The sequence below is a fragment of the Tupaia chinensis genome, unplaced genomic scaffold (assembly GCF_000334495.1).
Source record: "Tupaia chinensis unplaced genomic scaffold, TupChi_1.0 Scaffold000056_1, whole genome shotgun sequence".
NCBI lineage: Eukaryota > Metazoa > Chordata > Mammalia > Scandentia > Tupaiidae > Tupaia > Tupaia belangeri.
Window position 1 is genome coordinate 585,581 of NW_006159514.1, and position 12,675 is coordinate 598,255.

The 12,675-nt window shown below is 48.0% G+C and overlaps 1 protein-coding gene across 1 annotated transcript in view; it reads left to right on the forward strand.

Moving 5' to 3' along the window:
• The window catches only part of DLX2 (distal-less homeobox 2), a 120,205-nt gene that overhangs the window by 104,937 nt on the left and 2,593 nt on the right, over positions 1–12,675 (forward strand). Inside the window, 1 exon segment of the mRNA XM_027776147.1 lies at positions 12,295–12,471. Coding sequence (XP_027631948.1) covers positions 12,295–12,471 — 177 coding nt within the window.

Below are 12,675 nucleotides of genomic sequence, written 5' to 3' on the forward strand. Positions count from 1 at the left end.
TACAAGCCTTGGCCCTGCTGGCTTGCTTTCTCACTTCCTCTCTCTCTCACTCTCACCCTCTGTCTCTCTCTGGTCAAATTAAAAAATCAATGAATGAATAAATAAAAAATAAAATAAATAGTTATTTAAACACACACACACACACACAAAAGAAGGTAAGATGGTCAGACTATCAAGTGTAATGGGAAGAAAAGAAGAGTCTAACAGGACCTTCTTTAAGTTCAGCCAGGGCAGAAAATTACACAGTGAGAAATGCCAAGGTGAAGCTATGAGGGTATAAGAATGCGGGCTGTGAAGTCTCACTCCCCCTCCCTTCACAGGTGGTCTTTTTCTGTGGAGAGTTTGAGGGTTTGGTTATTTATGTTAGAATGAAGAGGTCTTTTGGTTGTTTTAAAGAAAACACTTAGGAGCCAGCAGGTGGTGTAGTGGTTAAGATGCTGGATCCCACATAGCCGACTTCACAGTTCAAGTCCTAGACCCGGCAGCTTATGTGCATGCCCAAAATTCCAAGAGGACTATGGAGAAGAAGGGATTGCAGTGTGACCACCCCCAAGCCCCATATGGTGCTCTCTCACTTTCCCTCTCACTTTCTCTGTCTCTTTCTGGCAAGTGTACATGCCTTACAACAAATCAAATATAAGTCAATACATAAAGGCAAACACACACACAACACTTTCTTTATATAAACGTGTGCAACGTGTTAGCTCAACTATGAACTGGGTTGATGTAGATGAAGACCCTAAGTGACCAACGGGTGTCATCACAGTCTTGTACAAGACTTGGTGTGACTCCCTAGTACACAGCCGTTCAGGAGCATGGTGACCGGCTGCTCAGTTCTGAGTGGAGCCAAGCACATCGGTTCAGAAGGGAGCATGTGGCACCAGGGGCAACGAGCACACAGCTGAGGACTGGGAAGGAAGCAAAAGCGATATTAGTAAAGGTTCCTTCGGGGCCCAGCAGATGGCTTGGAGGTTGAGGCGCTGGAATTCCCACATGGCCAACCATGGTTCGAGTCTGGATCTGGTGGCATGCTTTCTAGCTCTCTCTCTCTCTTTCTCTGGCAAAACTCATGTGAAAAAAATAGATATATAAATAAATAAATAGAATAATTATTTTTAAAAAAAGAAAGAAAGAAAGGATCCCGAAGTCCTTTCATGTAAATTTGCATATGTTCCTCCAACAAAAGTCATTTGGGCCCTTTCAGCGGGTCGCTTCCTGTTTTGCTTTTTTTTTTTTTTTCCTTTTTGAAGTTATTTTATTATTAGAACTTCTGGTCTTTGTGTTGCCTTTGCCTTGGTTCATCCAGCAGCCTCGGAATTGAAGATCCAAAAAAGACTAGTAGGAAGCGGGCTTCTCCCCCCACAACTCCTAAACATAATAAGCACGTGCCCAAGGCGGGAGTGACACTGACTTGAAAGGGAGGGCCCGGTGCAGCAAGGTGACAAAACCTTTACAACCTGTCACCTTTAAAAGGAAACGCATATGATTTGGGCTTAGACCTGCCAGAATCTCTCTAATGATCATTGTGAGACTTAGTTCCTGTGATGACAAGCAGCCTCGCCAGCCCGTTGCTATTCACGTACTGCCGGCACCTAGGGATCAAATGGTTCAGGTCTGCGCTTGGCTCCCAATTCAGTCTCTGGTTTTCACAGATAAAGGGTGTTCTGGATTTGTTTTTCCTGTAATTTGCTGACAGTCATTGCACCCTGATGCCAAGGTCATAGTATTAGTTATGGTAGGTAAGATGCTTTATTTTTAAAAAAATCCTAGAAGTCAGCAGCTTAAACTATGAAACTGTTTATTTCTTGGTCAGATAATCTTCCAGACAAGTGCTGAAGATCCCCCTGGGGTGATTCTCCTATGTGATGCCCGAGGCCGTGGTATCTGCTTAGTTGAATCTGGTTCCAGAGAGTGAAAGGAGAAAGAGCAGGGAGGAGTCTCAACTCTGTTTTGAAGATGCCGTCCCTCAAGGGACACACACATGACTTCCACTCATGATCCATTGCTTAGAACTGAGTCACATGATTACACAAAACTTCAAGGAAAACTAGGAGACAGTAGTTTAGCTGCATTCCCCCAAAATCAGATTTTGGGAGACAGCATTGGTGTATTCCACAAGTATCCATCTGTAGTCCAAATTATAAAGTTTTATTAAACACAAAATTAAAGCCTAGCTATGGTTGTACAGTCGGTAGCACACTGATCTGCAGTGCTGGAAACCACATGGCTGACCACAGGTTTGGGATCCTGAGTTGATCTGAAACACACCAGGCTCTCGTGTCCAACATCCGGACTAGCTAGAGGGCTAGAAGAAAGAGGTTACAGCATGATCAGATCTTGGCAGGATTACTTCTCTCTCTCTCTCCCTCAGAAAAGAAACAAGAAAGAAAGAAGCAATAACAACAAAAAACTAAATTGAGGTGTAAAGAAATTAACTTTCCCAAGATCGCACAGCTAACAAGTGGCAAAGTTAGAGTTTGAGCCCAGAATCCATACTTTCCCATTGAATATATTAACTCTAAAAGTGAGGCAGGAGTAAAGCTAGAAAATGGAAGTGGGAAAGCAGGGGGTACAGTGTCTGCCTATGTAGCTAGATAGAAAAAGTGATCAGGCCAGAACATTCCCCACTCATGGTGACATGGGCAGTAGATGTCCAGAGGAAGATATCTAGCTGCTAAGCCACATTTGATTTAGCTGATGAAATAAATCAGTGGGCCCAGTCACATTTGACAGAACCAAGGAAATAAATCTGTGGGCCCAGCCATATCTAACAGCGTCAATGAAGTAAATCCATGGGCTCTGCCCTCTCTGATAGAGTCAATGAGATGAGAATAGACAGTGGAAGCCAATGATCAATCAACAGGACCTAGATTTAAAAATTATAAACCTCGGAGCAGCAGGTGGCATAGCAGTTACATTACTGGACGCCCATGTAATCAACAACAGTTCAAGTCCTGGACCTGGAATTTTAAAATTTCTCTCAAATAAATAAAAATTATAAACAGAATGTAATTGCCTGGGCCCTTGAGCCACTCTTTCTCTCTCTCCGCTCAGGTCTCTCCTATCTCTCAGGTGTGTACCTTCACTTTTACATAATAAACTACCCTTTGCTTTTGCTCTTGGTGTGTTTCGTTCAATTCCTTGTCCAAAATACCAAGAACCTGCACATTGCCAAAACCAACCCACAACGAAAGTATTTGACAAATATGGAAAAATAAGAGATTGTATAGTAGATTATGTATCTATAACCATGACCTAAAGTTCCTGAAAGTCATAAAAGAAAAGTCACATTTGGCCACACACACAAAACTTAAGATTTCTGAACTGGGGGCCAGCAGATGGCATGGTGAGTAAGTCACTGGGCTCCACATGGCAGATTGCAGTAAGAGTCCCAGACATGCATTTTGCTTTCTCACTTTCCCTCTCTATCTTTCTCTGGTCAAATTAAAAAATAATAGTAATGGGGACCGGCATGTGGTGTGGTGGTTAAGGCGCTGGGCATTCCCACATGGCTGACCATGGTTTGAGTCCCAGACCTGGTGACTTGCTTTCTCACTTTCCTCTCTCTCTCTCTCTCTCTCTCTCTCTCTCTCTCTGTGTGTGTGTGTGTGTGTGTGTCTGGTCAAATTAAATGAATGAATGAATAAATGAAATTGAATAAAATAATTAAAAAAATAGTAATATGAGGTCAACATGTGTCATGGTGGTTAAAATTGCTGAACTCCAACCTGGGGTGATGGCCACACCACAATCCCTTCTTCATTCTCCCGGAATTTGGGGCATGCACACACGTGTTTTCAGGTTGCCAGGTCCAGGACTCAAACTATGCAGTTGATCATGTGGGATCCAGGTGCCTTAACCACAAACCCCACCAACTGACCCCAAATTGCTACTTTTTAAGGAGAACTTAGTGGTGTCTGTTAAAAATGTTCAACTAATGTGCCAGCCAGCAGGTGGCACAGTGGTTAAGGTGCTGAACTTCCACAGGACCCACTACGATTGGACTCCCGGACCTGGCAGCTTGCTTTCTCACTTTCCCTTTTCTCTCTCTCTCTCTCTCTCTCTCTCTCATCAAATTAATAACAACAAATAAATAATTCTTTTTAAAAAATGTTCAACTAAAATTCAATTATTAAGATTCTGATTGGGACCAGCAGATGATGTAATGGTTACATTGCTGGACTCCCTTGTAGTCCACCACAGTTCAAGACTCAGACTCGGCAGTTTAAACTCACACTGGTCACATGTGCATGCGTGCCCAAGATCTCAAGAGGAGAATGGAGAAGGAATTGCAGCATGACCATTCCCCCTGGGGAGTGATTTCTCGCTTTCTGTCTCTCTGTGTCTGTCTCTCCAGCAAGCACACATGCACTATAGCAAAAACCTGTCCAAAAAAAAGATTCTGGCTTACTGAGATAATTGGACATGTGGCCAAAACTCTCCAGAAGATACTCACTCATGTGTTGTTTGTAAGCATTAAAGATCATCTAAATGACAATGCATAAGAGAATAGTTAAATAAATTATGGTGCATTCCTCATAAGGTCCTTGAAAAGAAAGTGGTTGCTCTGTAACAACTGACATGGAAATAAAAGATCTCTAAAAAATAAAAACGCAAGCAGTTTGAACCCGTGTTTACAAAATAAACATATGCTTGCAAATGCACAGAGAGACCTGGAAGAGGTATTTTGCATAATATGTCTCTAAAATTACTTGATTCTCTGACAACCACTATGCATTATTTTGTAATTTTTTTTGGATAACAATAACAATATTTTATTTTATATAAAAACAATGCTGGGAGCTGGGCCCAGCTCCACAGAGTCAATTCCCTGTGAATATCCTCCCGGGGTTCTTTCCCCCAGGACCTGCTCCCTTTTCAAGAGGGGAGCAGAAGCAGCCCAGGTATGCCTCACAGGGAAACTATTGATACCTAGAGGCCTGGCACCTAGAACTTTGCCAGTGTACTGTAGGGGTGGTCCAGTGCTCCAGGGTTAGGAGCAGTGGTACTGCCCTGTAATATGAGGTCAACATGTGGCATGGTGGTTAAAATTGCTGAACTCCAACCTGGGGTGATGGCCACACCACAATCCCTTCTTCATTCTCCCGGAATTTGGGGCATGCACACACGTGTTTTCAGGTTGCCAGGTCCAGGACTCAAACTATGCAGTTGATCATGTGGGATCCAGGTGCCTTAACCACAAACCCCACCAACTGACCCCAAATTGCTACTTTTTAAGGAGAACTTAGTGGTGTCTGTTAAAAATGTTCAACTAATGTGCCAGCCAGCAGGTGGCACAGTGGTTAAGGTGCTGAACTTCCACAGGACCCACTACGATTGGACTCCCGGACCTGGCAGCTTGCTTTCTCACTTTCCCTTTTCTCTCTCTCTCTCTCTCTCTCTCTCTCATCAAATTAATAACAACAAATAAATAATTCTTTTTAAAAAATGTTCAACTAAAATTCAATTATTAAGATTCTGATTGGGACCAGCAGATGATGTAATGGTTACATTGCTGGACTCCCTTGTAGTCCACCACAGTTCAAGACTCAGACTCGGCAGTTTAAACTCACACTGGTCACATGTGCATGCGTGCCCAAGATCTCAAGAGGAGAATGGAGAAGGAATTGCAGCATGACCATTCCCCCTGGGGAGTGATTTCTCGCTTTCTGTCTCTCTGTGTCTGTCTCTCCAGCAAGCACACATGCACTATAGCAAAAACCTGTCCAAAAAAAAGATTCTGGCTTACTGAGATAATTGGACATGTGGCCAAAACTCTCCAGAAGATACTCACTCATGTGTTGTTTGTAAGCATTAAAGATCATCTAAATGACAATGCATAAGAGAATAGTTAAATAAATTATGGTGCATTCCTCATAAGGTCCTTGAAAAGAAAGTGGTTGCTCTGTAACAACTGACATGGAAATAAAAGATCTCTAAAAAATAAAAACGCAAGCAGTTTGAACCCGTGTTTACAAAATAAACATATGCTTGCAAATGCACAGAGAGACCTGGAAGAGGTATTTTGCATAATATGTCTCTAAAATTACTTGATTCTCTGACAACCACTATGCATTATTTTGTAATTTTTTTTGGATAACAATAACAATATTTTATTTTATATAAAAACAATGCTGGGAGCTGGGCCCAGCTCCACAGAGTCAATTCCCTGTGAATATCCTCCCGGGGTTCTTTCCCCCAGGACCTGCTCCCTTTTCAAGAGGGGAGCAGAAGCAGCCCAGGTATGCCTCACAGGGAAACTATTGATACCTAGAGGCCTGGCACCTAGAACTTTGCCAGTGTACTGTAGGGGTGGTCCAGTGCTCCAGGGTTAGGAGCAGTGGTACTGCCCTTCCAAAATTGAGATTAGCAGGAGACCCCACAGTTTCCCCACCCCCTCATCTCACCCCAATGCACCTGGGCATCCCCAGGTGCCTCCAAGGCCCACTGCCAAATCCCACCTCCACTTCCACCCCTACATGCTCTGGTCCACTGGAGCTGGAGACAGTCTAGAGAGGGTCTGTTTTGGAACAGGTGAGGAAAATGGAGCAACAACCTCCATGCCTGGGCCTCAGAGTTTAATTATTATTTTTTTTTTTAGAGAGAGGTTTTTGCTACAGGGCACGTACGCTTGCCAGAGAGACAGAGAGACAGAAAGCAAGAAATCACCCCCTGCGGGATGGCCACACCACAATCCCTTCTCCTCCATTCTCCTCTCAGGATCTTGGGCACAGACACAGAGGCGCCTGGTGTAAGTTTAAGCCACCAGGTCTGGGACTCGAACTGTGGTCGACTACATGGGAGTCCAGGGACATAGCCACTATGCCAACTGCTGGTCCCATGGGCTTCAAAGTTTAAAACCTTGGAGTCTAGGCCAGAAAATGCATTTTCAAGGCAAACCTAAAGCTGACAAAAAGTCTGTAATGGTGTGTTTCTAGGCAATGATCCCAGGGGAAGGTATTATTACATGCATCTTACAGATGCAAATAATGAGACACACTGACATCAAGTCCTTTCCCACAGCCACAAAGTGCCCGCAGCATTTCAAGCCATGAAGGTTTGCCCCTGGGTCCCTGTGTCAGCATATCCCCTTTGCGTACATGGGAGGTGGCACAAAGCTCTTCAGTTAAGGGATGAGCAAGACAAGGGAGTGAAGAGATTAGCTAGGAAAGAAATGAATCCGTGCGCCCAAAAAGGTACTGAGTCCAGACATTTCCTTCCAAGCTTTTCTCCTCTCTTGGTGCTGGGGAGGTGTGTTGGCCACAAGTGCTTTATATCTACTGCTAGACAATTACGTGGAAAGGGCCTACTAGTTTAAGATCTGGGAGCAGACAGTGAGAGTGACTCTAAGGGTCCCACAAGTGTGCTGTACTGACAACCCACAGTGTGACCAGGGAGTCTGCTCACACCAGGGCTTCTCCTGTGGCTCTTGGAGTTTCCATTTCAACCCTGCAGCAGGAGCCAGTGTCCGCACACAGGGGAGGGAGGTTCCAGGACCTCCAGCCCTCCAGCCTCCCAGCACAGCTCCAGGAACACAGTGCACTCCAGGAATACAGCTTGCCCAGGGAGACGCACTCCCTGCTTCCCTGTGGTGGCCACAGGTGCGAGGAGCTGGTGGTCTCAAGCCTACAGACAGGGAGCTTCAGAGATGAAACATTCTAGTAGTAACGTGCTGAACCTACAGCCCAGAGCACCTGGGAAAGGGTAACGGTCTCTCCAAGAATGATCAGTGTGCGCTCATTCCCATTCCGGCCCCTGGGTTTACACCACCCTAGGCAATGCGCAAAAGTTGGTGATCTCTGGTGAAATCACAACAAATACAAACATCAGGTACCCAGAGCTCTGCTTGGTTTGGGGGCTCAGGAGGCCTCTGTCTCCTGCCCTCCCCAGGGACAAGTCTGTTGGGAAATCTTCCCCAGGTGGGTCCAGGATACCTCCTGCTTGCACCTCAGGCCTCCTGTCTCTGCAGGGAACTCTCATCTCTAGTCCAGGCCTGTAGGCAGGAGGGGGCGCTGGGTCTAGGGGGCTGCCAATGCCCCTTCCCATCTGTCCCACTGACCTCACAGCACCAGGCCTCAGAGAGGTAAACCTGGTGCAGGCTTTTCCTGTGTTCCCCAAGCCAGAAACCCAGCCTGGAGCAGCAGCAGCCTGGAGTTCAGGGCCCAGAGCGGGGCTTGAGTCCAGACTCTGCTGTGTGTCCATAAGCTAGTGATTCTTCCATCCAAATTTCCTAGTGCGGATGACACCGTGCCCCTCAGGGCGATTCCCAGGAGTCACCGCAACACGGAAGGTAAGGAAAGGGCTTTGCAGAATGCTTGGTGCTCCACGAACACTCAATACATAATTGCTAGTAATCGATTTCTCCAGTAGACCAAGCTGCTGGAGGACAGAAACCCTTGCTGCGGCACTGAGTGGCTGGCTAAGACTCCAGAGAACTCACGGTGGGGTGGGGTGGGGTGGGCAGCAGGTAGAAGGAGGGACCCTATACTAAATATACATACAGAAATCCCAAATAGTTCCCGGGCTGACAGTGAAAGGAAAGGTGAGGCACTGGCTGGGGGCGGGGGCGGGGCGGTCTCGGGGTTCAAGAGCAGCAGAGATCAGAGGACCCACCTACTGTGGCTTTGGCCCCAGCCAAGGCCTCCGGAAGGGGGTTCTCAGGTGTGTTTCCAAGGTATCCTCTCTCCAGGTCCACGTGGGGCGTGGAATTGCGGGCTGGGGTCGGGGTGCGGGTTAGAGAGGGGACAAAGTGTGAGAGAGTCAAGGACGCAGAGCCTGGAGACAAAGCTGCCCCTAAGTGGCAGCGGTGAGCTGCTGGCTCCCGGGTCGCTCCGGTGCTCTAGGGGCGAGCGAGGAAAACCAAGCGCGAAAGGATCGGGCGAGAGCCGTCGCAAGAAGCCGCCCTAGGCCAATGCAGGCGGGACTGAGCTCTGAGCGGTCGCGGTCGCTGAAGGCAGAGCTGGGAGGTTCTCCTAAACCAAATCTCCGCCCTCTCCCAGCGTCTTGGCGTCCCAGGGCAGTCGAGAGCGCGGGTTCCTACAGCTGCTATTAGGAGACGAAAGCATCAAGGAAACTGCCGTTGTCTCTAGGACCAGAGGCCTGGAAACCTGAGTCCACCGGACCCTCGACCAGAGTTCGGAGCGGCAGGCACAGGACAGTCCGGCCGCGGCGCGTGGCCCCGCGTGGGGTAAGCGAATGAGGACGGGCCTGACCTCCTGCGCACGAAGGGCACCCAGGCGTCCAGCCCCGCGCCCGCTGCGGGCAGGGGACCTCCTCTCCCAGACTGTACCCCTCCTGGAGGGCCTTCTGAGTAGCAGTAGACCCCCAATAGTGAGCAGGGGCAGAGCGTTGGAACCCGGGCCCAGACCAGCTGTGGAGCAGGGGTCTGGGTGCAAGCAGATCTCTGCATTTCGCCCCCAGCTGGAGACGCCGGGCTGTTGGACCGAGGCTCACAATAAATACATGTCTGATCTGCGCAGTGGCTACAGAGAAAGGCGGCTGCCTGGCGAGGGGAAGAGGGCACCTCACTTGAAGTGGTTTTGTCTAGCCTCAGTGCGCCTCTGCACAACCGGAATGACGATCCCGCCCCTGCGAGGCCCCCCCGGTGGGCGCTAGGCGCTCATCCTAGGAGAAGGCCAAACCCCAAAACCAGATAAAGAGCCGCGACTACACACAGCCTGAGGCACGAGATCCAAAGCGGGAAGGTCTCGGCGATGGGACTGGGGAACCGAAGGCCAGAGCGGAAACACCGCGCTCCCGGGTTCTGGAAGCCTGATCTAGGTCTCTGCGAGGTGAAAGAATGCCAGGACAAGGAGAGAACACTGAAATCAGAGAAGGGGAAAGACGGGCCCTGGGACGGAGGAGACCGACCGGGCTCAGGCACACTAACCCCTCCACTCTAAGCCCCTCCCTCACTCCTCTTAGACGACGATGGAAGACCTCACCCTGCTCTGAACCCAGAATAAAAGTACCAGTTCTCTCGTCCACTGCCTTTCTGACCTTAGACCGAAGTAAGGAAATCGTCTGGATGTGGTGACGCAGTAATTAGATAATTTGGGCAAACGCCTATTTGTGTCCTAGTGATCAGAATCGCCCCCTCGAGTCTCTGCTTGAGTCTCCAAATGCAGTTGTGTGTGCAGCTTCTGTGTGTGTGAGCACGCACGCGCGTCCTCGCTCATAGCCTTTGGTCTCACACATGCACACACAGTCCTTTGTCTACCAGATAAAGGGGGACTCAAGTCCTATTCCTTGCAGAAAAACACCATTCTCCAGATCGGCCCTGACCCAGACTTAAGGCTGTTAATGGAGGTTCCTGAGGAAGTGCAATACAACAAACTCACCACCACAGTAAAGTCCAGAGGACACATTGGGATGGGAACAAAGGAACTGAGATTTAAAAGCAAGATTAGAGCAGTTAGATTTCTTTTTTATTTCATTTTCAGATAAAAGTTTTCCTAGGGGGCCAGCAGGTGGCCTGGTGATTAAAGGTGCTGGACTCCCACATGGCTGGCTGTGGTTTGAGTCCTGGACCTGGTGGCTTGCTTTCTCACTTTCCCTTTCTCTCTGTCTCTGTCTCTCTGGTCAAATTAAAAATAATAATAACAAATAAAATTAAATATTTAAAAAGTGTTCCTATATTACATGGAAATAGCTACCACTGTAGCATCAAGAGAGAAAGAGTTGTAATTTGGGGTCACGACCCTAAAAGGCATTCTCGATTAAGTATCAGTACGTTAATCATGTAACCACAGCCCAGGGAAGCAGCCAGGAGGGCACTGCGGAAAGGCAATGTATAGCCTCCCACAAAGCATCCCGCTAAACTCACCCTACCATCCGGGCCTTCCTTAACCTAAAGGGAGGCTGGAAACTCAATCCAGGCAGACTTGAAGGTGCATTACCTGCCTCATTCTGCTGTGTGAATACTGGAGTTTTAATTACACACTTGCTGTTTCTGGAGAAGCCCAAAGATCATATTTTTCAAAGTATCAACTTGTTTTTCCATTAGGTGGTTGTTGTAACAAGTTCTTTCAGCGACATGTTATGTCTTTAGGAAAGGGTGCTTCAGATGGCGAGCACTAGCACAATTTTGTGGCTTTTAATTACTATTTTGTTCTTTTGGGGGGTTTCAGAAGCTGGCGCCGGGGCGTGATTAGAGCGTCTACCGCGCGCGCAGCAATCTCACAGATGGTCCACCAGGTGGCACCACAAAACAGGAGCTGCCAGAGGCGCGTTGGACAAGGTGTATGTGACCATCACCGTTGGGCAAAGGTTGGTAACCACCAAGCTACAGAGGAGATTACCACTTCAGATTTTTTAAAAAGGAAAGGGAAAAAAAAAAAAAAACAGGAGGCAAAGACTGCAATAATAGGGCCGAAAAGATTCCTAAAGTGGAAAGCTAACACAGGGTTATGCAGAAACTAAAACTTCTTATAACTTTTGTAAAGTTTACCAAGATGTGATAAATCTAGTATCAAAACATAATAAACCTACAATCTTACCTAGGTATTATCACATTTCATTTCTTGTTTTAAAAAAAGTCAAATTTAAATTTAAATGAACTTTGAAGGCCTTCTGGTCAGTCTTGTCTACCTTTCCACCGTCAGGATTGCTTTTCGGCGGTCAATTACCCATCAAATATATAAAATTACTCAGAGCCTCGGTGTATCAAAAAAGTACAAGGGAAACTGGTTTTGAACATTATTGGCAATAATATCTTTGAGTTTATATAGCTTTTCTGTCAAGCAACAACAACAAAGAACGTTTAAATATTACCTAATTAATTGCCCTAATAGCTCTGTGGGCTGGTTAGGAATCAGGTATTATTATGCATGGTTTATGGATAATTTAAATCACTTGACTGTCAAGTGCCCAGTGGCTGACGAGAGTAGGTGCCAGATGCTTCAAGGAAAAGCAGAGAGAGCTGACTGGACTCGACGCCGATTTTCGTTGGTTAATGTGTTTGAAAATTGACCTCGGACAGGAAGGTTCGATCACGGAAAATGGCATTTGCACACAGAATGGGATGGGAGAGCCCACTTCCTCTGAGTTGATATGGCAGTCTGTTTTCACGCCTTCTGTCCTGCTGCGGGCCACCCTGTCCCCCTATCTCAGTCCCTCGCCTACTTATTCATATCCAGCGACCGCCTGTTTGTACCACAGCGCCCGCCAAGTGACACCCGCCCCCCGGCCGGGCGATCCTGGGCGCCGAAGCCGGCGCCCCGTTGCTTCTGATTGGCTGTTGCTAGGTGACGTCGCCTGCGCTCACGTGACTAGTGTTAAATGCCCACCCTGCAGGAGCCCGCCTGGCAGACAATCGTAAAGCTGCTCCAGGCTGCTCACCTGCTCCCGCCTCCCGGAGCCCCGACCGACCCGCTCCCGCCACCCCTGCCCCCGCCCCCGTCTGCGCTGGGCAAGGAGCCGAGCAGGCCGAAAGAGGATGCGGCCGGCCACAGCTGTCCCGAACAGCGCATGGTGATCGCCTCCCCCGGAGGAGGAGGCGCCTAGACCGTTGCTGCATTTCTTGTTTTCCTCCCTCCTCTCCCCCGTAATTACATTGGCTGCTGGAGCGGACCGGGAAAGACAGAGGAGGCGCCGCGCTTCCCCCGCGCGCCCGCCACCCCTGCTCTTTCCCGTCCCGGGTCAGGATGACTGGAGTCTTTGACAGTCTGGTGGCTG